Source organism: Anoplopoma fimbria, chromosome 24, assembly GCF_027596085.1.
Source record: "Anoplopoma fimbria isolate UVic2021 breed Golden Eagle Sablefish chromosome 24, Afim_UVic_2022, whole genome shotgun sequence".
Classification (NCBI taxonomy): domain Eukaryota; kingdom Metazoa; phylum Chordata; class Actinopteri; order Perciformes; family Anoplopomatidae; genus Anoplopoma; species Anoplopoma fimbria.
In genome coordinates, this window is record NC_072472.1 from 15,873,080 (window position 1) to 15,898,720 (window position 25,641).

Sequence of the window (25,641 nt, forward strand, 5' to 3'; positions counted from 1 at the left end):
ACATTTGAAGATTCAGCAGCCAGTTGTTTTCATTGCATTATACTGTATTAAAGTGTTATAACATCTCATAATGGACAGAGATTAAAGCAACACATTAGTAAAACACAGGACAAAAGATCTTTTTGCAATGCCATTATTTTCCCAACACCTTTTTTTAAGGGATGACAAGCTGTCTGTCGGCCTGTTGGTCTACCTACTTTATTCACCCTGAATATCTCAGAAACTGTTGATAAAGTTTTTTTTTACAGATCTCAATGACGCCCTGAGGATGAAGACTAATTACTTTTAGATGGTTACTTTTCACCTAATGCCATCAGGAGGTAACATTTTTCACTCATCCAGTGAGATCTCTCCTCATCTATTCGATAGACTGGCATAACATTTTGTACAGACATTCATGGTTCCCAGATGATGTTTCATTATGACCTCTAGCGGCACCGTGAGGATGACATTGGTGGTTTTGTGGTGAAAAATCTCAACAACTACTTAATGGATTGTCATGAAATTTGGTGCAGACATTGATATCCTTTGGTAACCGCTTAACGTTTCATGGACACCATCAACAGGTCACAAGTCCAAATATTCGGTTTAAAACTAAAGACCCAAAACTAATGAAATCCCTTCAGCCTCAACTGTACTTTCTGTTTAGTGCTAATCAGCAAATTTTAACATGCTAACATGCTTAGCTAAGATGAACAAAGTGAACATTATTTCTACCAAACCTCACCATGTTAGCATCATTATTGTGAGCATGTAAGCATGCTGATGTTAGCATTTAGCTCAAAGCACTGCTCTGCCTACTGTAAATGCAGCCTCATAAAAGTGTTAGCAAAAGTAGTTTAGCTTCTTGGAATGACGTGTTTATCATGTGTAGACTACATCTCTGATTTAAGTGTGACTCTCAGGTAATGTTTTTAACGTGTTTCTTTCCAACCCACGACAAATTAGTTTCTCCTTGGGTACAATAAAGTCAATAAAATAAACAAACAGCAGGTAAAAAAATATATGAATAAACTATAATCGTACTCTGAGCAGCTATCTGATTGGTCACTGACATGTTCCAGCAGAACAGCAAGTTATAATCAAATTGATTTGTAGCTATCGGACTGTAACAGTTGACGACCCGCATTGCTGTAATATTGTAGTCAGAAATCAGAGAATAGGAGGGTCGTCAATTATCTTGACATGGTGCAGTTTGCACGTGGAATGTAAAAGGATTTCAGGCACTCAGTGATGAAGGCCAGATGTTTGAGTTATGTATTGGAAGTCAGTTGTCTACAGTTGCTACTGGGTATGACAGTGATGTCGCCAGGCACCAGCTCTGGTATCTACTGTATAATCAAATTTAAGAAGGCCTTCTCACATATTACGGCTTGTATGTAACCGATGCACGGCTCGGTTTGAAAAACAGTCTTCAAAGAACATCAGGTGCATGATTATAAATAGAAACAGTATATGAGTGAGTAAGTAAGAGGAGCTATAGCAACCAATCCCATTTCTCATAAAGCAAATATTTCTAAACATTAGAGTCAGAGTGGTCGACAACTTAGGGTGTTAGTCACTATTGGTAAAAACATTGAAAATTAAAGTGAACTATCATATTACTGCTGTTTGGCGAAAACGTCATGAGTCAGATACGATTTTGGGGGATTTTTAACTTCATATTCATGTTATTATCTTTTACACGTTGCTCCATGGTATGAATTATTCAACAGATGTTGGTCCTTTAAAACTCTTCAACATACCAATCACATAAGCTCCAATCACATAAGCTCAAAACTAGAGGAAACAATCATTTTCCTGAAACTGTTTTGATAGACAAGGTTTTCACCCAATGACAGGGACAATAAAATCAGTCAACTTCTGTGTTCTGAAAAAGTTTTTCGATTTTGCAGGACATGTTGGTCACAGTATTGAGGAGAAATACAAATGAATACTTAGCAGCCAGCGGTACATTTGTACTCCTCCTCCTACTGTAGCCCCTTCCCCCGTTCATTCTCCCTGCTTTTTTCTACTCGTCTCACATACACACACACACACACACACACACACACACACACACACACACACACACACACACACACACACACACACACACACACACACACACACACAGCCTTCCTCTGTGTCCCACACACAGTTACACACAGTTACACACACACACACACCGTCTTTTGTTTGGATTCAGACGGCATTGAAGGCAGATCCTGTAGCCCTTCTGAGGAGAATGTTAATATGCCCGCTCTGTTCTCTCTGGGGACGCAGAGAATGGACTCTGGCTGCTAATGCACTGTCACACTAACCCCGCTCACTCTTCTCACAGTTAGCAACAGCAGCTCTGCTGCCTGTGCGGAAAAGTATTTAACTTCACTCATAACTTACTGAATAATTAAGACTCTCTCTCAACCACATTTTCACATAGCAGGAAAACCGCGTTATGCAACGTAGGCTGTTTGTTATGTGTACTTAAACTTATTTCACTTTGTTTCAGGAGTTCTGTCTTTTGATCTATAAGAGCGTTGTCAGTATTCAACAACGTAATGTAGAGTGGCTGATGAGGCAGCATACTTTCTTCAATCACCATCCAACCTAATCTAAATATGTTTATCAATTTTTTTTTTTTTTTTATGTAGACCCATTGCCGTTTGTTCCTCCCCAATGAATTAATGGATTGTGTTAAAATCATCGCAAACATAGAATAATGAGTTAAATTTAGGGTTTAGGGTTTCGCCCATCTTAAAACTCAGTTTCAGATCTAAGAATCTTCAACAATTATGCAAAAGATTGGAAATATTTAGCTTTCATTGCAAACACTTTTGAAAATAAACCTTGATTTGAATGCTAATTCGCCATACAAACTGTGTATCATCTATTTAATCAATTATTTCATTTCATTCATTCCAAAAAATGTTTTTATAAAAAGATCAAGATTTCCCTTTTCTGCTGTTTTTCTGGTATCCAGAAATGGAAAATGCTGTTTTCCTTCCCTCTATAAGTGGGTTATGTGATGAATATTTTCCAAACAGGTGTGCTGTGTTGTTGTAGTATGTCATGGACAGATTCTCCAAAATATAAAGTTAAGGCAGCATATTGGAAAGACATTCAACTCTCTCACACTTTAATCAATCATTCAAGAATAGCCAGGTGATCTTCAGATGTATTAAACAGAACAGTTTTGATGAGTTTTGGGTATTTCTCATTAATATATTGGCTTTTAGGCATTGTAGGAATTGAACAAAGTGATAATAGAACAAAACGGTTAACTGGATGAACTGTAAAAAAAATGATTTAATTATTATAGAAACTTGTTTCACAAATGAAGCCTGTTTGCATTCTGACTTTAATATGCACATTTATTATATTGTTCTGTACATGTGTAGCCGTAAGGCAAGTGAGCACAGTTATTTACATAAACACAAGTTCATTCCAAGTTAATGCTCTTGAGTTGAGTGCAAAAGAAATGTCAAGAAACATTTGACTTCATCAGCAGACAGTGAGTCCGGATACACCACTTTTCCCAATAACTGTCAAGCATTCATAAACTAAGAGAATTAGCCACTCAAAATACTGTACTATACACCTACTGCAGGTTTTACATGCTGTCGCTGGTGGTTGCATAAATAAACTCTTACACTGTAAGTGTCAATGAACTTTCCTGCACTACATTTTTCTTTCACTCCTCATTCATTCCTTGTCCTTCTGTTTCCCAGCTGTGGGCAGGGAAAATCTCCCCACCCCGTCTCACTCCCCGTCAACTGAAGTCCTTTCATGATGAATGGCAAGGTACGATAATAGCCTTCAGGTTGCCATAGAAATAAGACAGGGGCCCTGTGTGTGATTTTTCTTTTTTTTTTCTCGTTTTCTTTTTTTCTCCAAGCATAAATGACAGAGGACTCTGAGGCAAACTCTTTTTCCCCAATCTCACAGAAGCGGCTCGGCACTTTCCTTTCATCTTTCCCTCCTCTCACATCTTTTTCTTAATCAGCATTTCTTCTCTTTTTCTACCTAATCTGATGTGATGCATTAATATCACAATCATGCAAGTTGAAAGTGATTTAGCTGGGTTAGGATTTAACAGCAAACAGTTTGAGAATAATTCATTCTTCTCCTATGCAGCACCATCTATTCTCATATCACCAACGCCACAAACAGTCCAGACAGGTCGTACACTCAGGGCTCTGAGCTGATCTGGGGGCCGATGCGAGCACATTTTGATCACAACCACCCCGGCAACTTTTCAAAACTGGTCTGATGATGAAGAACGATCCAAGACTTTAGGGGAGCAGATGGAGGTTTTTCGCTGCACGAGGCATCCACCCAACTCAGGTCTCCTCCCTTGCATTGAGCATCTCGGTGCAGCTGCTACATGGCCTTTGAAACTGAGCTCTTGTGATCTCAGTTTCCCGCCAACAGCTGCTCTCAAGCTAAACAAAGTATTGATCCAGTCTGTCATTTTCACACTCATGGGTGTGTGTGTGTGTGTGTGTGTGTGTGTGTGTGTGTGTGTGTGTGTGTGTGTGTGTGTGTGTGTGTGTGTGTGTGTGTGTGTGTGTGTGTGTGTGTGTGTAGGTTTGGTGATGATCTCTGATGTGTTTGTGTCATGTTTGTGGTGTCAAGGAGTGGCTTAGTGATGAAGTGATGAGTAATAACCACTAGTGCATGTAGCAGAATGTGCACCTGTATATTGATATGTTGTATTATGGATTAGGGAGACCTGCGGCTGTAGATATGATTTATAACAAACAGACTTTTGATTGGCCATAAGCTTCATGGATCATAAAAGGGCAGCTAAGAACTTTAACAGCATACACGATCAATGCAGTAACATTTATTACCTACAATCCATCAAAACTTTTTCATAGCACTGTTAACTGAATACATTTGGATTTGTTATTTAAAACCAAGGAACTGAAGATGTGATCTTGTGCTCTGTGAACCTGTGATGGCCCTTTTTTATTAATTTCTGACATTAATTATACTAAACGATTAATGTGAGATAAAAAGAACCGTCAGTTTCAGGCCTATAATGCTCCTGAGGCATTAACTTGTTGCGTGGTAATAAAGAGTACCTGTTTTCTGGTCAGGTACAGTAGACTCTATCGATACCTTCAGTCCACTGACAACCATATATATATACTGATTTGTTATGCACAAGACTAATAAAAAAAAATATATATATGTTAATATGTAAGAGTTCAGTTGATTGATATAAGTTGTTGCCGCTCTGACAGCCTCTTTTAGTTCCTGAGAGTGTTGAAACCCCTGAAACTTTCATTTCTACTTCTGTATCTTAATAAATATTCATAACAAAAGAAGAAACGATTAGTGTTAAAAAAAAATCTTGAGGTATTATTTTTTATTGAGAGCCTCATCTAATCTAATCTGCTGTATTGCGTGGGTGTGCTTTCATCAGATAAGAAAATGAAGAATACATCATCACTTTGTCAACACCCCAAAAACACGTAAATAAATAAAAAAAACACCTTTAGTCTTTCCGATGGTAGCTTTCAACTTTTTGCTGTGCTGCAAACCCATTCTTAATTTTGTATTTTTAATTTGTTATTTAGTTTGTTAAAAAGCAGTCTGATTATCCTTTATGATGTTGTACTAAGTAAGGAAACATTTTTTTCAAATAAGCAAAGTTATTCATTAGGGTGCCGGAAAGTGTCCTTCCGTGTTTTCTCCCTCCAAGGATAAACCCAATGAAATGTAACATCTCTCCCCTTATTAATACAAATTCATATTTCATAGATTAATAAAATGACAGTTTCATTGATGGCTGGTGGTTTCTTTGACTCAGATGTATTAATTTCTGACTTTGACTATTTCCTGAGGATTTTGCAGTCTCCCAAAACAACCAAATTAAAGAAAGACTTAAATGTTATCAATTCCTCTCCTAAAGAGATCATTTTGTTAATGAGCTTTTGGTATCTTAACATGTTCACATTCGTAGTCTTTTAAAATCAAAATCATTATTTCTAACTAGTCTGATCCTAATAAAGCTTGTAAAACTCTATTCTCCTGCTTATTGGATGTTTGCCAACAGCAGTGATCAGTGAAACCGAAGTGGTTTTCAAAATTCAATTTAGTTTCTTATTTCACCTCAACAATCAAATGAAACCACCTCTGAAAATATCTGAGGTGTATAACAGGCCTTTCAATAACTTAATCAGTGTTTTCTAAATTAACTGAACTTCAAACTGACCTTTAGTGACCTAACTGTACTGTAATGACACAACGTAAAAATAACAGAATGCAAGCAAACATGTAGAAACCAGAACACAGGATGTGTATGGGCTTTGCAGCAGCTGTTTGCCAAATAACAATCACATGTTCACCACATAATTGATTTTTGTTAGAAAATACATATTTACTGTAAACCTGCCACGACAACACTGCGGGTTGCCACAGCAGTTTGTTTGTGGGTCTAGATGTTTGAGTCTGGTTGTAGTTGTAGTGAATGTAGCTGCATGCAGCGTATACATCTACTCTCTCTTTCAACCTTACTGAGCACAATCAAACAGCCAGATATCGTCATCTCATTCAGACTCAACAAAGGTTGAAATATCTTAAGGATTTATAATTAATTCATAATTTGTCACCTCTTTGTTTATTCTTTCACCTGCTTTTTATTGACAGGACCCTGAAAATGAGGGAATTTAGTCAGATTAGTGAGGTTTGATTAAAATAAATGTCTGACAGTGCAAATGTCTGATCCTCACTGCATCTTTTTAATCATCCAATCTATTTGTCTCAGTTTGTGAGTTTTCAGAACACAGCACATATCATCACACCGGCAATTGTACCTTTGAAAGATGTTGCATAAGAAGACACTTTACCTGAATATTTATAAAATGCGTCAAATGGTCATTCTGTCATGTATTTGTTATTAATACTGTTAATGAATCAGATGAGCAAAGTCTTGGAAAGGTTCCATGTTTGTCATTACCCGTGTCTGTGTGGATGAAAACATAAAGCTGCTTGAGTTTCAAAGGGGCTTAAATCGTCACCTTGAAGCTCTGCATCACACTTCAGGTGTTCAAGTGCATCTTTCTCTGATGGAAGTCCATTCTTTTTAGTAACTGGTGTTGGATTTTTGTTTGTTTACTGATTTTCTTTACTAGCTTCAATCATCCGGCCTGAGTCCGTTGGTTTTTCTGTACTCTTGACCCACAGAGATGCTTGTGTACAGATTTCCAAACAGTTTGGAGCAACGCAGATAGCTAGCTTCCATTCAGCTGGTGCATTTTCTCAGTATTTCTTGACAGGAGTTGCAAAGTAAAATCTATCCGCCTCAACCAAGACTGACATCTTCTCTCAAAGATGACAAGTTTGAAAAAAGGTCATCCAGTTATTAAAAACATCTGTTTGAAGTGAGAACATAAGAAGTGCGCTCAGCTGCACACCTACACGCAAGCACATATTTTAAAGAGGAGTCATGACAACTGTCAGAGCGACCTTGATCACCAGCAGCGTCTGTGCATTTGACATTTTTTACATAGAACTTAAAATTATATAAAGATTGTGTAGACTTTGGAGATTTTGAGACTGAAGGACACTAAAAATTTGCACCAAAAAGCTTGGTCTCGTGAAATGCAGGTGAATCAGGTAGGACTTTTTATATTTAACTAAACAAATCTTACTTTTAACCTTACCCTCTGTCCCCTGTACCTGTCCACATGTCTTTAGCCCGATGGCTAGCTAACCTAAAACGGCCACGCCGAGGAGTGTCCATCTTTTTTTCTATCATGGACCTGCTTTTTTCGCAGGTCTTTGCGGCCGTTGCAACCAAAGGCCCTTTTGGCCAAAGTCCACGTGGCACAAAAAAGGCAGTGGCATTCCTGATGTCTGTGGCTAATCTGTGGTGTCAGCTTGTGTTAACGCCGCACCGCCAAATTTGAGGGCACACAGGGCCGGGGAATATTAAAAACTCCCATCAGCAGCATTCCTCCAGAGGAGGGCGGGTCTGATGAGAGCAAGGGTTACCTAAGGTTGAACGGTGGTTGTGTGTTAGAGCCGCTCGTACTGTAACGGTCTGATCCACTGGACAGGAGGTGGGGGGCCGGAGCAGGACGGAGGGAACACACTTCAAAGAGAGAGCGCTCTTTCCTTGTCTATCCTCATTGAAAGCGGGCTAAATGAGCTTTGTGGGGGCTTTTGTTCCTGCTGTGAGACAATTCAGAGACTGGACGGAAGATGCCGAAGAGGACAGGAGGTCATATGGGCAGTTAATTATCTGCTCCTCAACCTGCCAGACGCTTTTCTGCATGCCACCCCAATTGACCTATAATGACCATGAGACATTGTTCTGCTAAATTTGAGAAGTCTAGCAAGTGTAAGGTCAGACTGTTCCTACAATTGCCACATGTCAAATTTCACACAGCCGTGAGACGGAGACTTTGTACTTGAGCGCAGGCATTTCTCTTCACACATCCAGCCCTGCAGCTTCCTGCTCTAATTTGAATACTAATATCCAAAGAGTGAGACTAGTTTTGCTTAGCAGCTTACAAAATGAACCGTGACATTGAACACGACTGATAAAGAAAATAGATGCAAGCTCGCTGTGTTTTTGGGTTTAGCAGGGCAAACTGCAGCCCATACCTGCGCTCACCACGAGCAATATGATAGCCAAAAAATTCAACGTATTTCTGGTTGTCTCAGGCTGCTGCGCAGACATGTAACATGTGCTCTGCTCTCCCCTGAGCCCTAGAGGGGCAAGGACAGGAATTCAGGGTCAGGGGTCGGACAGCCATGTGCATGTGCACTGCTGTAGCCTGGCAACAGGTGCTGTGCAAGAGCCACTCAGTAATTTAAGATTACAGCCAACCTTCAATAAAGCTACATTTTCTATCTAACATTTCCATATTACCTTTTACTTTTTTGTAACTTGCTGCTTTAGAATAATACTGTATCTTAAAATATATCTTTTTTTTAATAATAGCTTTTGTTGAAACTGTTAGATGTTAAACAAGCCGAGCTGCGAGTGTAACATCTGTGCAGAAAGAGAAGCTCGTAGCTGAGAGGTTGGTAGCGTCTCGGGGAAATGATAGCTCTTTGCCAAGGTATTCCTTTTCCCTCCTGAGAGAGAGGCCCCGCCATTCAGCACTGCGAGGTCAACAAGTACAGACCATTACCCACAATGCCCTTGAACGGAGAGAAAAAAAAAGGAAAAAAAACTTGAATATGCAGGGCTGTTCCTTTAAGATGGTAAGACAGGAGCTGCCTGAATGCACTCAGAGGCAGAGCTGCAGCCAAGATGGAGAGACGGAGGGAGAGGGTGGAAACAGGGGGCCGGAGAACAGAGATCCTCTCCTGATGTGGGGAAGGATAAACGTGTGTTGCCCCGCTTCTGCAGCAAAGCTGTTAAGTTGAAATTATTCATATTGGAAAATTATGGGTGTCAGGTTGCTGATTGCAAACGCTCAGAGAAAAAGCAGTCCTGTTGCTAGGAGAGGAGGGATTCAGCCTTCTCTTATTGGCCACTAGGATGCGTAAGATGGTCCAATGAGAGCCCTCCCCCCAACAGCAGTGCAATAGTAGAGCTACCCCCACATGCAGACCTGATTAATATGTCAGACATGTTTTATGGGTTAACGTGAATCAGGCTGCATGTATAGAAAAGACTGCAGCAGGGATTTAGTGTGTGGATGTGTGTGTGAGTGAGAGAGAGAGAGAGAGAGAGTGTAAGTCTATACAGTATGTGTGCCAGGGGAACATGCCACACTGACATATCACACACTCTACTTTGAGGTCAAGCGATGCTCTCAATTCTGAAAGAAATGTTCACATACACACACACACAAACACACACACACACAAACACACACACACACATGCACTGACTGTAGTAATGAACTAACTGAAAACAGACTAGTGTAGCGAGGAAATAGGAAATAGGATTCCTCACATGTACATGATTATCAAGAGAATGCAGCGCACAAAAGAGAAACAGAAGTGAAAAACTTGACTCTGTTTTAGTAGTCTGGTGTGAGTTGAAAGAGTACTGCAGTATATCTAAAACACACTGTACAGTTGTTAACGTGCGGTGGATCTCAAAACAAATCTGTCAGGGAAGTTTGATACATGTTTTATCTGTCACGAAGAGAAACTTAGATTTCTTTTAGTTTTAGGGTGTCTTTAAGATGACATTTAAAGGCACCAGCATTGTAAAGATTCAACTTGGTTTTGTTTAGAATAAAAAATTTGTGTGATGTCAAGCCCTAAAGTTTAAGGTAACTGCTCCTTAAGGGGATAGTTTGACAGTTTCTCATCCGGTCTTTTAAATGCTGAGCCAGAGTCAGGAGTTGATAGCTTAGCTTAGCTTAGCATAAACACTAGAAGCAAGGGGAGCAGCCAGCCTGGCTCTCTCCAAAGGTTAAAAATACAACCACAAGTACCGCTAAAGCTCAACAACAAACATGTTGTAGCTTTTTTTTTACACAAAGAGAAATGTAAAAAGTAAAAATGCTCACCTGCCGAAACTACTAGTAAACAATATCTCTCAAACTGCAGCCCAAAGTGTTTATCTTACTTGCCAATACCAGGCAAGATGACTATTTCAGTATTCAAATTTATTATCTTCTGTTAAATAGCCTTGTCCAGAATGAGGCACAATTTGCTTTTGCGTGCTATAGACTAAGGTCATTTTTCCTAATTCTGTGTGATTTATAATTAGATTATTGTATGCACTATATATTACATAGTACAGCTACACAGGTGTTTTCACTTTCACTGATTAGCCCTCTCCTTATAGGACTTTCTGAACATTTACCGCCTGCCTCAGACTTTATTTGAAATTTAATTAACTTTTGCTAACTTTTTTTTAATCTATCAAACCTCTCTGTCATTCAAATGTTATTGTATTTTTTACTCTTATTTCAAATTTGTACTTTATGTGTTTCTTCACCTAATTCCCAGCCTTGTTTATCCTCAACCTGAGCAGAGGTCGTATCAGACAGAATAAGTGAAAACACCTGTGTGGCTGTGTGGGGCAGATTAACAGTTTTGATGTGTATCGTATTACATTGGGAAGGTAAATCATTTTGGTTGAGGGCCAGATTTGACATATGGCCTGTTTTATTTTTGTACCCTTACAATATTATTTTAATCATAACAAACTTATATTTTCTGTAAGTTATTTTCTATTCATGATATTTTTTACATTATATTTCCTTTCTTTTTGGTTGTCAGTTTCTGGTTTAGTACAGCCTGAGCTGACTGATGCTGCATGGTCACCAATAAAGACCTACTGTAGTGCATAACTACCATCTAATGGTCCAATTGTTAAAGCTGCTCTAACCAATATTTTTATATTAACAATGGATCAAATCACTATGTTTACTGTGAAAGGTGCCGCTCATAGTGACAAACCTACAGGAAATTGTCACCCAACTCTTTTTGCTAACATGTTAGCATATTCTGATTAAAGGTCAAGGAAAAAAAAGTCAGTTATTGCAAATTTCAGTAAAGAGCTCTGCTGTCAGGTGAATACAGTTCATTAAGTATAGTGCAATAACTAACTGTAAATAGGGTTGAGGTCTTTTTTCTAGTAGCTAAATGCTAGCCTTTCTTTCATGACTAGAGTAAACAATATACCAATGTTTTAAGTATAATTCAGTTCCTCCATGATTTAATATAATATGTCTTCAGACGGTCCTACAGACTGTGGCAGCACAGATGTTCTCAGTGGTGGCTGACTTCAAACAACTCTTGAATTTACACAAACGGCTGCATCTTTCAGAGCTATTCATATCACAAACGAGAGACAAGCTAAAAATAAATGTCGTGCCTCTTATGCCACGGCTGATCACAAACCACCATCCTGCTAGAAAATCACAATTCCTGACCTGAGACACGACTGACTGCTTCAATAGATGTTACAAACCTGCTGCCACAGAGCCGCTCCCTGTAGCACAGTCAGTCGGTGCTAAATAAGACCGATGTTGAGTGATCAATATGAAAGTGATTGTTCACACGCTGTCGGTACATCTTTATACACAGTTTTGACCAAACTGAGTTCAGCATTAAAACAAAGGATTCCGCTCCAATTCAGGTTTTTGTCTAATGCTTGCTGAAAAACAAATACTGATCTTTTAGTTTATATGACATAAAAACAACCTTTTCCTAAGTGATAATAACAGTTGGCTGCAGTTTGTTTGCTTCCAGATTTGCTACGGGGAAGATATCTGTCAGCACTTCTCTTAGCAGAATAAATCAAAAGATGCAGCTGTTGGATTCCTGTTCAATGAGCTGTAACAACTGAAGTGGATGAAAAAACGTCAAATGTCTGATTTATCACTGTAATTATTTTTGACAGCTCTATTTTGTCTCGTCATGGCACTTTCATTCTGTTGGTTAAACAAACTATATTAGTATACTAATGTATTGGTTGTGCAGCCTCCCTGTAGTGAAAAATGCCCACTCAGAATCCAGTGATGAGTTGTGAAACTCTTTGAAAGTGTCAGACAGAGACGGTCACATATTGTTCATGAATTTCAGAAATCACTCTTATTCTAACATATTCTACCATCTGCGGTCCTACATGTGGTTGTTACCATCAATAATGCATGATCTTTACTTCCAAAAGCCTTCCTAATTCTTTGAAAACTTAAATTGGCCTGAAAAAGACTGTTAGATTTAGAGGTTTTCTCTTAAGAGTTTGGTTCCTGTTGCTTTAACCGGCTGTCAGGAACACACAGAGAGTTTTTTTTTTTTTTTTGTTCACTCCACTATGGAAATGCGCGTCTGTTCTCGGGCCACACACGCAGGCTGTAAAGTGAATTTGGAAGCTGCAGTTCGTCTTCTGCTTTAATCCATTGTTTCAACTTTGATCTATTTCAACATTTTAATATTTTTTTATTTCCATCAAGTTGTGGCCTTATTTTTTCCTTATTTCTTTCAAATTACTCTTGAATAGCAAAAAATGAATTGTAGTTGTTTTTTGTATTTTATCTTTGTTTTATTGTTTTTTCCCACTCTCAGGTGTCCTATAAATGCAGTTGTTCAGATCACAGACTTGTAATTAACCCCTCCAAGGGTCAATGCCAGGCTCCTCCACTGTTTGCAGTATGTTTTTCAAGTGACAGGATGGGCTGGCGGTTACAGACTGTTCAATTGTGAGAAGGTCACAGAATTGATCCCTGTTATATAGCCAGTGTGCCCATGTTGAGTCTGGCTTCTTTACAGATTGCTGTATGAGCTGTGAAGTGTATCTGTTAAGATTCACAATGATGCAGAAGAGGCTGCTGTTGACGGGGTTTTACAATACAGAAAGTGCAACACAGTCACTGAAGGGAGAAGTTGCATTGTTGCTGCTCACAAACCCAAGGACTTCCTGTTGTCGAACTGCACATATACAAGCCAAAGCATCATGCAACTATCTTATTTTAACTCTTTATTAACAAATAAATAGGTTAATTTCCCGACACTGCACATTTACTGTAAGACTGACGGCAGCTGAAACGGCGTCTCGTGCTGACCTCTTGTGGATGATGTGTGGATTTCTCCCAGCAGACAAAGAAAAAAACATTAGCAAACATTTCATTGGTTTGCCGTAAGGGGTTTTCCGAATAACACCAATAAAGTTTAAAGTAATTATTTTTTTATTTCCATTGGTCTACTGGTTAGTCATACAGTAATTGAAATGATTACATATTCTCAGGGGATATTCTCCACAGTAAAATAGTTTATAGAACTTTAGTCTTGAGATACTATTGTTAATAACTAAATCTTGTGTTTGACTAAATGTATATATGTTATTAATATGTATGCAGAGTGAAAAGACAAGATTTAAAAGGTTTAAAATGTGTAGTATAAACATAGTTTATTTTAAGTGCATACAACAGTTTATAATAAATCTTAATAATATATGTCTCCAATTCAAAATACTTTTTATAATAAACTGTTAAGTTATGAAAAAAAATCAAGTACCTCTGCAGTTTCCATGTGAACATTACAGTATATCGGCATAAGAAAATCCCCCCCCCAAAAAAAAATTGTGAGCATTTAATATTAAGATAATATTTGCATTGGTTTATTATCTACTGCAGAGTTGTTGGCCTATTTCTAAACTCACTGTGGATAAATCCATGTTGTAAAACAGAACAATTTCTCAATTGTGTTTTAACATTAAGCCCAATAAAATATTTACCAATGTTTTTGCTCTGAGCATCGGATTTTTACACAGTTTTTAATAGACATATCTGACTTAAAAATAATATGAAATTGGGTTAAAAAAAATTCTATATAAATTTAAAGAGAAAATATTGTAAGCAGTTCAGGAAAATTCTCATTTGAAAAAAAAAAGTAAAGGAAGTGAAAAGAAAGTTGATGTGATGAAATAAAAAAATATACGTCTTAGAAAATAAGATATGAAAATGGGATTTATTTTTCCAAAAAAGCCCCATCTAGAGATATTGGGAATCCATTCTTTCTCTGTATAATACATTGAGGCAATATAAATGATAAAATTATGAAACATGTTTTTATATAAAAGCATATTCTGAACATTATCTGTTTATATCGGATGCACAGACACTCCACAACTTTGTAAAAACACTTGACAGCTCAGATGGAGGTAAAGTATTTTATTGGAAAATTAGTATAAAATAAGTATAAACTCTGTAAAAACAAAATACATTGTTAATTTGGCACTTGAAACATCATGCAACCTGAAATCACAAGTTCGATGCTACAGTTTAATAAGTCACAAGTACCAGTTTAAGGCTGAGTATTATAACAATAATTATGTAACATTATAAGTATCTTCGAGTTTATTTGGGCTCTTAATGCCATTAACCTTGTTTTGGATGTTACTACAAACCAAGTATCAGTTTAGAAAAGTACCACAACATTCAGTCAGTAAAGCATTGGGAGAGACACTTTTAACCATTAGATAGTAAAAGTTAAGGAGGGGGGGTTAAAGGAAATGCTAGTGTGCCTGCTCTGTGTGCCCCATGATACAGAAGACCCGGGTATTTTTAGCTGAACTCTATACTCTTAAGTCAAACTTTTCTTGCTTCATGAGCAACTTTCATAGGGATTACCGGGGCGCCGCCTCTGACGCGGTAACCAGTTCTCTTTATACATCAATTGCACAAACCATTCATTTTTAAAGGGGCCAGTGTGTAGCATTTAGGGAGATCTATTAGTAGAAATGGAATATAATATGCTATGTTTTAATGTAATCACTTCAGTTCAATGTATAAGCACCTGAAGTTAAGAAAAGTTGTCTGCCATGTTGCACCGCCATTTTTTAACAAAAGCCCAGAACGGACAAACCAAACACGTAGTTCTGAGACTCGTTTGTGAAACCTTAGAGTGCAAAACCCTGGTACCGACAGCTGTCCTCTGACTTCCGTTGCTCTGAAAGTATTGTTATTATGGAAAGGACGGCCAATCTGTAACCACACTGCCAGATGCCACCAAATCCTACACACTGTCCATTTAAGTAGCAAAGCTACAGTCAATAGCGACCACAATTTTTTTTATTCATTCAACCCTGATTTAAAAAAGAAAAAATGGCTTACAAAACTACGACATAAACTCCAAAAAACATACACCACGCTTTACAATTGTGCAGAAGTTCCTTTGTTTGGTTGCCATTGAATTTATTCAGCAAGTATATCGCTTAGGATGACGTCACAGCAGTTTCACGCACCGTTGCTACAGCGATCAACTGATAATCCCGCCTAAACTGAGGCAATACTTTGAGGTGAAAACACGGCATAGAGGAAAACAACCTGGTAAAAAAAAGTGAGTACCATGTAGTGGAAACAAGCTTAACCCAACACTGCATCTTACTTCATATAGTGCAACAAAAATTCAGTACCATCAGGAATATAGTGGTTGTAATGGATACTGCTGAGTTTGGCATTTTTGGTAGTACATTCATTGAAGAAACACTTTGAATGAAACAGAACCAGGTCTATGCAGAGACGTCAAAGGTACCGTGGAAGCCATAAGCCATGTTAACAGGCACGTAGGCTCTTGCCACTTCTTCAAAGCTCTTTGCATCCAAAACTAAAAGGAATGTTCCTTTATCCTGGAGAGAAAAGATCGGTGGGATTACTTACAGAGAGGACCAAAACATCTTATTAGACAAGTTTGACACAAGTGGCTCAATGAGGCAATTAGAATGGACAGTTCAGAAACATGCTGCTCTTTAATAAATGATTGAAATATTGAAAAAAAATATATATAGGATATTTTATTTGCTACATTTGTGATATTTTCTCTGCACACTCTCAAAAGAAGTCAGTTTAATTTAAGATTTAATTCTCCTTTTCCATTCAATCTTTAAACAATTAAAATGTATTCTGTGTCAATTCATGCACATTTAATCTCCCTTATGATTATTGATGATGGGTTATGTGTCCAGTTAATACCAGACTTGGAAGAAAATATGAAGGTGGACTTAAAGGCCTGCTGCTGTTATAGATATATACTATGAACTGGCACATAATAACACTGATGTAACCAGAGTGACCAGCACTTTTACTTCTGCCCTTTCTTTCTCATCATGTAGTCTCTCCTACAATTCCTGTGCATCTTCAGAAACAGAGTCTTACCTGTGAGGGGGTGAGAACCACAGAGAGGATGACACCATCGTCCTCGTCCACGGCGTCAGGTGACGGCACAAACACAGGCTCTGACGGGAAGAAACCCTTCTGGTACCAAACCTGAGCTCACACACACAATTGTATATTATATTCACAAATAGTGTTATCATACCTTTACTACAATGTTTAGAGCTGTTAATGTTAAAACATCATTTTGACATTATTCTAACTTATTTTTGTTTGTCAATGGGAGAATTAAGAGTGTTATTTTGTTGTTGATCAAGATTGTAGCATAAAATGAATCTTACAATATAGCATTGCGTAAGCTATTTTCCATGATGAGGATTATTTTTTGTTGCCGTAAATACAGTCATTGAGCGAGCACACACACACACACACACCTTGATCGACTTGTCCTTCAGGTCCATCTTAAGCAGTGAGTCTCCCACCAGGTGTCTGAAGCCACAGCCATAGAAATAACGGTATGGCCGTGTGTTATATTTCCCATAGTTGATCTGAGGGAACTCCAGGCCACCATACTCGCTCAGGTCGTCGCCATGGAGATCCTCGTGTTGGCAGAACACCTGTTTTGACAAAGAACGAGTTAACAGTCGGCTATCACTTTTGCCAAAACGGATGAGAAGTTTTTTCCCCTCAGGCCATCCGGCTCTTGAGCCATTGCCTTTCATCTATAACTCATTATTACACACAATTCACCGTTTCATTTCTAATTCATCCACCTGCCACACACTGAATATGATATACCGGTTATATTGTTGTAATTCTTCTGAAACTCAATCGTGGTTATACTGTTTCATTGTTTTGTTTTTTTACTTCTCTGAAACATTAATTTCTATTGTTTATTTTGTAAACTATTTTACATTAATTTGTTTTATTAAATAAGTTAGGCAAAAAAACAACTTAACTACACGTACTGTGTATGAGACAAATAAACGTTGATTTGATTTGAAGAAGTGAACCGTGTCATCCCTGCTGGTTCAAAAATAAGTATCAGTCAATCATTGCAGAAACCATTTATAAGGATAATAAGAATTGTATTCCTTTCTTGGCTAATTCTGCATGTCCTCCTCCATATATATACAGCTATGAAAATAAACACCCCAAATCACAGACTTTATTATTATATTTCTACATTAAGCAATCCCATTACTGTTACTTACATATTAAGCGGTTACTTTATGGCATGTAAGTAGGTGTACATTTCCCATTCAACAAATGTTCTGTGTCTTAATAGATCTGTAATAATATAATTCAATAACATAATCATACAGTATTTTAACTTTTTGTATTGTTATTTTCCTATTTGTAAGACTAGTACTAGAGTATTTTTTACAACAATCTATTTCTACTTCAACTAAAGTAAAGAAGCTGAATACTTTGGATATAAATGAGCTTGTCAGGACACATTTCTGACCAACCTACCTTCTCTTTGCTGATTTTGACACATGTTGCTGCACTGGAGGGCCGTGTGTTCAGGTTCTGGTCTGTTGGGGTTTCAGCAGTCACGTGGAGGGGAAGAACAAAACGCCGAGGGAAAACCCTGCTCATGGTGTTGTACACCTGGGAATGTGACCACACAGGATATGAAGTATGTGTGAACTTCACAGGTCCCTCTCTTACAGTATGTCTTTTTGTCTCTTGTTGCAAAAAGACTGAACAAACGTGACCTAAACAGCAACAGTACACTTTAAAACATAAATTAGTTATTTGATGAACAGATCTAAAACTATTGACTGACAAAAAAAGTATTTAGCAATTATTCATTACAAATGAAAAAGATTAACAAAGCCCATAATGCTGAGCAGTGATTTAATACTTTACTTTATCTCAGGGTGGATTTTCTCTTTAGTAACGAGAGTGTTGAATCATGTAATTATATACTGACCTCGTCTAATGCTTCGCCCGACTTGCGTAAGTTCTGGATGAGGTAGTTGTTGATGGCTTGGCCGTCGTCTGAGCAGCACATGTCGAGCATCAGGAATCCATCTTCCTCGAAGGCGTTGATCTGATGGAAGGTGGAGATGGCTTTGGTGTGGTACTTCACCGAGCTGACCTGTGGAACAGAATACACAATAAAATTTGGGTTCCAAAGCAAGAAGATTTTCCATAGACTTTCCTACATTAGGCGTAACTTAATAATAACAGTCACATCCTACCTCGCCTGATTTCTTGTCAACGAGATGGAAGACAGTTTCCTGTTTGGGATCCCAGTAGATGCCGTCACTCAAAGCCTTCCCCCTCAGCTTGCACGTGACGATCTTCAGCAGGTCCATCTTAATCGGCTGCTCAACGAACACCACGTAGTTCTCAGACATGGCTGGAAGCAGGAGAAGGGTGTTACAGGGCTTTGTAACTGAGGGCTGCATAATAAAATATTACAGACATCACTAACAAATGATAAATCCAGGAGTCCGGCTCACCAAAGCTGTGGTAGTAGGAAGGATGTGACTTGTTGGCAGGCACAATGGAGCAGAGTACTTTGGCTCCTTGTAGGGTGTCTTTGACATCTGTCTTCTCAGGAGGCACTCTGATGATGTTGTACAGGGCTCCTGGAATGGCCGGGATCATTTTATTTTATTCTAATATGTGTGATATAAATCATTCAGCTGTTGATTTATATAAACCTTAATGTGGGGCGTTTGGAGAATTGGACTGACCTTTGCTTCCATAGGAGTTGCCCATATTGTAGGTGGTACCATCAGGGTCAGAGTGTGGGTGGGCAGTGGCTCCATTTACAGCAATGAATTTGCTCCAGTCTACCTAAAAAAAACATTGCGGAGAAAGATGGGAAAGATGATGATTGTGGCTGATGGACTACAAAACAGAAGACAGATCATGTGTTTTTTATGTAACATATAATTAACTACATTATATTAATATCTATTACTCCATGATGAAAATGATTGTACCTTTTCCAATGTTTCTAAGGTCTCTGGGTTCACTTTATGCATAAAATTAGTCTCTGTGCTGACAAAGTAGTCCCCCTTGTACTTCACAAAGCTCACACTGGCGTTGTCCGTGGGCACTGTAACAAAGAGAAACACAGGATTACTCGCCTTTAGTGAAAGTCTTCCTCCTTTAACAGAAATCTAAGTAAACATTTTGCTGCTTGCAGTTACACTGGAAAAACAGGTGGGAATGTTAAACATTTGAGCACAGAAAATGCCCCTTCTGGTCCCCCACTGTCGCACATGTTCTTATGTAGCCTCTACACATGCAGTACTTTAGAGGCCCCACCCCTCAGGCCTCAGTACAAATTATGCAAGACAGTTTGTACAAACACTTGGCCTGATCTTTCTGCCTGGCTCAAATAACTTACTGTGTTTCATTTATACCTTAGAGAAAGATAGAAAATAAAAGTGAAGCAACATTCTTGCACAATGAGTCAACTACAGTTGAACGGTCTGAGCCCTCTCCTTTATTTATTTATACTTTATTCCATCCCTTCTTATTCAGTGTACTCACCCATCATCTCAAAGCGAGACAGGAAGCGCTGGAAGAAGTTTTTACAGGGGTCGGGCATGGCGAGGGTACCGAACTCTGACATCACGATGCGGTCCTTTTGACAATTGTTCTTGTAGGCATCGCTGTGCAGAAACCGACTCATGTACGTCACCTGACCGTTCTCCATCTTGAACTGGTGCAGCATGGCCATCCCGTCAAACCAGTGGTTGTAGCTGTGATGAAATGAATAGACTTAATCACATCTGATCGGAAACTTTTTTAGTTTGTACTTTGAGGTGTTTCCAACTCACTGTGTGTTTCCAAACTCAAACTTCCCGGGGCCGTTGCGGAGGAGTTTGCCATTGATCCAGGAGGGAATGGTGCCTTTTACTTCAGTGGAGATTGGCTCAGGGGTCTCTTCTACGGAGCGGACTAGAGGCTCAATCGTCTCTAGTCCCTTTAATGCTGAGGTCATGCATTCCTTGGCCTTGCCATTGTCAGCAGACCTAGCATCATCTGTAGGAAACACATAAACACAGGGTCAAACCCATATTATATTTACCTAAACCAAACTATCAGGTAACTAATTTGTGTGTGGGCAGATCACACATGATGCATTTGACTGCACCAAATGATAATTCATCTTTTTTTGATTCCTCCCCTGATCAACAAAGCTGAAGATGTTTTAACTCACTTTTTAAAATGTCTAAGTGTGTCGGAGGTCAGTGTCAGTGAAATGTCAGTACCCTGGAAACTACACACTGACCGAGCTGACCTTGATCTTGAAAACTTTGTATTATGGCTCACAGGTGCAGCAGTACATTTGGGGAAAAGTCACACAACACAAAGTCAAAGTCACAGTGACCGACTAAAGTCGGTCACTGTGACTTTGTGTTGTTTGGCCAGAGAACCGCAGCAGTACTGTTGGTTATGAACAAGATAAGATAAGATAAGATAAGATAAGATAATCCTTTATTAGTCCCGCAGCGGGGAAATTTGCAGGCTTACAGCAGCATAGAGTTAAAGTGCACACAAGAGACATAGTAAAGAAAGACAAGATAAAAATAAAAATGAAAATAAAAAATAAAAATAAAAATAAAAAAACAAGTATTATAAATAAGCAATAAAAACAGTAGAAAAACACAATAACTGAAATATAATATTTACAGACAGAAAAAAAAAAACTATATTAACTATTATTGCACAATACTGCTCAGTCTCACTTTTGGCAGTAGTACCAAGAGCAGAGTCAGGGACACAAATTCAATTTGAGCACATAGGGTCCTGTGCATTCCTTCTACTTTCAAAATAAAAGCTGTTTTGTCTGTATTATATTTAAAATCTAAATGTGGAGTGGAAGTTCTTAAAAAAACTATTTGTCAACCCGGTCATTAAACTCCATCATGAAGGGCAAATGTGGAACATATAGTTTTTTCACGATGTTTTGATTCGTAATGCAACCTGATATATTAAAAGCGTCACTATTACACGTGCCTTGTCTCTCTTTACACGTGAGCACCGCCTTGCTTATCCCAGTTTGTGTTTCTGGGAGAAACAACAACAACAACATGATTTACCTTCACTTATGTCTCACTCTAACATCTGTAGAGAAAACACAGTCTTCCGGGTAATGCGTAACACGGGGCGTTATGACTGTACACAGCCTGTATGTGATGTAAATAGAGCCTACGCGTTGGCTGTTTGCATTGCGAATACAGCATATTGTCAATGGTAAATTTATTCAACAACAATTTCATTTTTTTCCCTATTAAATTACCTGCAGGCTGTAAAATGAAACCTGACACGAGAGGAGTTGCACCGAGTGGAGAACAAACTGTCCTGCCAACATAAACTGTGCAGCCTTGATCGCTCTGCATCAGAAGATACCAACATATTAAGATAACAGCAGTTATTCTATAAATATGTGAAGACGCAAAATGAGGTTTTAGCGATAACGGGCGATGTGCGTCCAGACATGGGTGTTAGGATATCCCATCAATAATAATAATAATAATTACTGCGCTCTGAAACCAACATCCGGTAAACAAACTGCCCCGTTTTGTGTGTAACGTTACAGTTAAGCATACACTAAAGACAGAAGGCTTACCTGAAGTCTCGATCTTCACTGGGGGCATGTTAACTCCTAACGTGGATGGATACTAATGTTGCTCGTTAGGTCTGCGTGCTGCTGCTGGACGAGAGCTGCAGAGAGCAGGAGGTTTGAGCATGCGCACTGCGAACTTTTGAGAGCGCACCATTGTACAGTGATGACACATCTAGGACTATACTCAGGGGATGAGGCTAGAATAGACCAGTGGTTCTCAAATGGGGGTACGTGAAGGCACTCCAGGGGGTACGTGAGATTTAAAAAAATATATATTTAAAATTAGCATCCATTCAAAAATCCTTTACAAAATAGTTATTTAATAAATATTCAATAAAATAAAAGTTTAAGTTCATAAATGACAACCTTTGTTGCAACAATGCAATCTTCAGTGTTGACAGTTTAATAAATCAGACACTGATGGCAGAGTGCTGTGTATTACATCTTTTTTTCAACCAAAAATGCTTTGCGCTGGTGAGGGGGTACTTGGCTGAAAAAATATTTTACAGGGGGTACATCACTGAAAAAAGGTTGAGAACCACTGGAATAGACGGTCGGTGAGACTGGAAGGTGACCGATTTAGGCCGGCTGAAATACGGTTACAACATCAACGTGTCTCAAAACACGGATTTATTTGAAAATGTTGATGTTTTCTTCTGTTAGGGATTCAGTAGAAAAGGGACCCACTAGCAGACACACAGCTCTTGGTTCAGAGTAGATTTAATAAAGTTCTCAAGCAACAATCCAAAGGGCAAAAACAGTCTCGTAGTCAACAGGCAGGCAGAGGTCAAAAATCTAAAAGTCAGAACAAGGCAAAGGTATCCAAAACACAGAATCCAAACAAGGCAAGCCAAACATCAGGCAAAGGTCAAAAATCACAGGCAGACAGAGTATAACAAGACTTACTAAACGCTGGAAAGGCTCAGGTATTAACTGGCACGATCTGGCAGAGACTACAAGGCACACCAGGCTTAAATACCCACAAACCAATCACCACAAACAGAAATCAGGTGTGCACACAAAATGGCAGAAAACAAACAAAGACAGGGTGGAGTCAGAGCCACATGACTTTTCAAAACAAAAACAGAAAACACATGACAACACCACATGATCAAAATGTAAACAAAAAGCACATGTTGCTGGAAAAACAAGAACTCAAACAGCATGGTTACTAACATGTTCAGTCGTAGGTTAGAAGAGAGATATTAATTACTTTGAACATATGTTTCCAAAGTCATATTACACTGGAATGTAGGCAGACTTGTACAGTTCAGTGATTCATTAAATCGATAAGTTGAAGCTCGGCAGACAGGTTCAGGTCCAGGAAACAAAACAGAGTCAGAGTCAAGTTGTTAGAAAACCAAAGTACAAGGTGCATGGCAACTAGGATAAACTGGCAAAGAAAAGAGGAAGTCGGTATTTGTAGAGCTGCATATATGGCAAACAGATGGGTTATTGGGGGATGCAGGGGAGAAGGTGTGTGGAGAAGGCCCGGCAGAGTAAGAGCAGGTGTGGCAGTCTGGTGAATGAGAACAATGTCTGAGGACATCTGGTGGATGGAAAAAATGACAATGGAGGGGCCTGGGAATGAAGATTGTGAAGAGTAGGGACAGAGAAACAAACAGACATTTAATCTTTTATTAATTTAACTGACATATTTATTTATCTCTAGCCAGCTTATTTCATAAGTTCGTGCAACCACATTACACCAGACCACAGAGCTTTGCTTTCTGGCAGGTCAAATGGACACCTAACAGCTAGTACAGTCCATATGGGCCAGCTGTCTATCTTGACTTGCAGACTGACCCAGATTATCTTTGTTAGGAGGATTAAAGCAACGTCCCGAGGAGGAGGACATCCTATACTGCTTGTATGTGTGTAATAAAGCTCCTACAACCTCGTAGGTAATGTATTGTTACTGTCTCACAGCTGCTTTTACAACAGGGCTGAGTATTTCTTATGGTAGTAGTATCATGTCAGTAGGCTGTAGGCTAGCTGTGTATGCTAGGTGTGCATTAGTCGGTTTAGTTAAAAGGCTTAAGAACAATAGCTTCAGTGTTACAGCTTGTAGTCAACAACAGGCAGCAGAGGACTGATTGTACCTGGAAGTTTACATATTGCCATGGCAACAAGTTGAACTACGTCATACATGTCATTACACTGCATTATAATTAGGTTGCTGCTGCCGTAAGGTGGACATATTGTTACTTTCTAATGATAATAATAGTGCATGGCTATCTGGTTAATATGCCTGGTAGAAAATTGCAGTATGACTGTACTTAAGTATAATTATGAGGTGTGTATAGGCTACTCTGACTCTACTCCAGTATTACATTTCAGAGAAACATTTTTATTCTTTTTTGTTCACTACATTTATTCAAGAATTATAGTTACTGGTTACTTTTCAAATTCAGATTTTACATGCAGATCATATAATGTCTTTGAATGTAGCTCCATCTTGACCACCGACAAAATGAATCAACATACATATTAATACTTCAAAAATAATGATAAAATAATGTGATAGGATAATACAAACAGTAGCAGCCACTCTGCATGATGAGTTATTTTACATTTGATACTTGAATTAAATGTTGTTGCTGATACTGAGTATACTTTTTAAACACGTGGCCCGTGTAGTCACTTCATCTTCTACCATTTGTTTCTTGTATGTTAAAATGCTCTTGTTAAGCACTTTGTGACTTATGTTTTTGAAAAGTGCTATATAACTACATCTTACTTGCTCATTCAATCAATTCAAATCTAGGACTTTGACTTCTAAAGTAGTATATTTGTACTGTGGTATTTGTTTTACTTAAGTAAATATTTTGCATACCTCCTACACAGCAAATAGTTAGAGAGTGAAAAAGTTGTTTGGTCAGCGTTTTGAATTCAATAAAGCATAGCTATTAAACCTGTCTTAATTTTAATGTTGTTGGTACTGTACAGTGGCGAATAAATGAGAAATAATCTACAAGTATATTCCAAATGATGTATGACAGTGACACACAAAACCAGAATTCATGTAAAAACAGAAGAGCTGCAAAGTTTAGTCGATGTATCGATTCACAGAAAATGAACTGCCAACTATTTGGTAATTGAATAGATAAATCATATTTTTAGGATGAAATACCAACATTCTCTAGTTACAGCTTTTCCACTGTCAGGATTTGCTGCTTTTTTTCTGTCATCGCAATTAAATTGTTAATGTTTTGGACTGTTAGGACAAAACAAGTTGTCACCTTGGAATGTGTGAAAGTGGAATGAATGCAATTTTCTTTTTTTCAACATTTGTAGACCAAATGGTGATATGATAAATCGATTTTCTGCTCTAAACACTAAAAAGTCCCAATACTATACAACAAAATTGTGCAACTAAAGTTACTGGCTTTATCATAATGATTTGCACAGTGTTGTTTGTTTATTAAGGGGTTATAAATCAAATGAAGCAGACAATCTACAGCATCACTGCCTTTATTCTGTATGCTTCTTATATGACATAATATATCACAG

General features: G+C 38.4%; 1 protein-coding gene and 1 long non-coding RNA gene across 3 annotated transcripts in view; one reads left to right on the forward strand and one right to left on the reverse strand.

Moving 5' to 3' along the window:
- LOC129113580 (uncharacterized) overlaps nucleotides 1-16,588 on the forward strand; it is a 52,085-nt gene extending 35,497 nt beyond the window's left edge. The window contains exon 3 of the long non-coding RNA XR_008532396.1: nucleotides 16,526-16,588. This is a non-coding gene — a long non-coding RNA (uncharacterized LOC129113580). The remainder of the gene's footprint in view (nucleotides 1-16,525) is intronic.
- On the reverse strand, nucleotides 14,402-23,066 carry LOC129113578 (carotenoid-cleaving dioxygenase, mitochondrial-like). Of its 2 annotated transcripts, XM_054625964.1 has the most exons (13): nucleotides 23,035-23,066; nucleotides 22,132-22,226; nucleotides 20,336-20,540; nucleotides 20,046-20,257; nucleotides 19,490-19,605; nucleotides 19,238-19,340; nucleotides 19,001-19,129; nucleotides 18,737-18,897; nucleotides 18,466-18,633; nucleotides 18,003-18,140; nucleotides 16,961-17,143; nucleotides 16,569-16,679; nucleotides 14,402-16,042 (listed from the first exon to the last, which is right to left on the reverse strand). In XM_054625964.1, the coding sequence occupies exons 2-13, from the start codon at nucleotides 22,157-22,159 to the stop codon at nucleotides 15,926-15,928; spliced, it is 1,671 nt and encodes a 556-aa protein (XP_054481939.1). In that variant the 5' UTR covers nucleotides 22,160-22,226; nucleotides 23,035-23,066; the 3' UTR covers nucleotides 14,402-15,925. The 2 variants fall into 2 exon arrangements, with proteins under 2 accessions (XP_054481939.1, XP_054481940.1); XM_054625965.1 differs by lacking the exon at nucleotides 22,132-22,226.
- Between the last annotated feature and the right edge of the window lie 2,575 nt (nucleotides 23,067-25,641).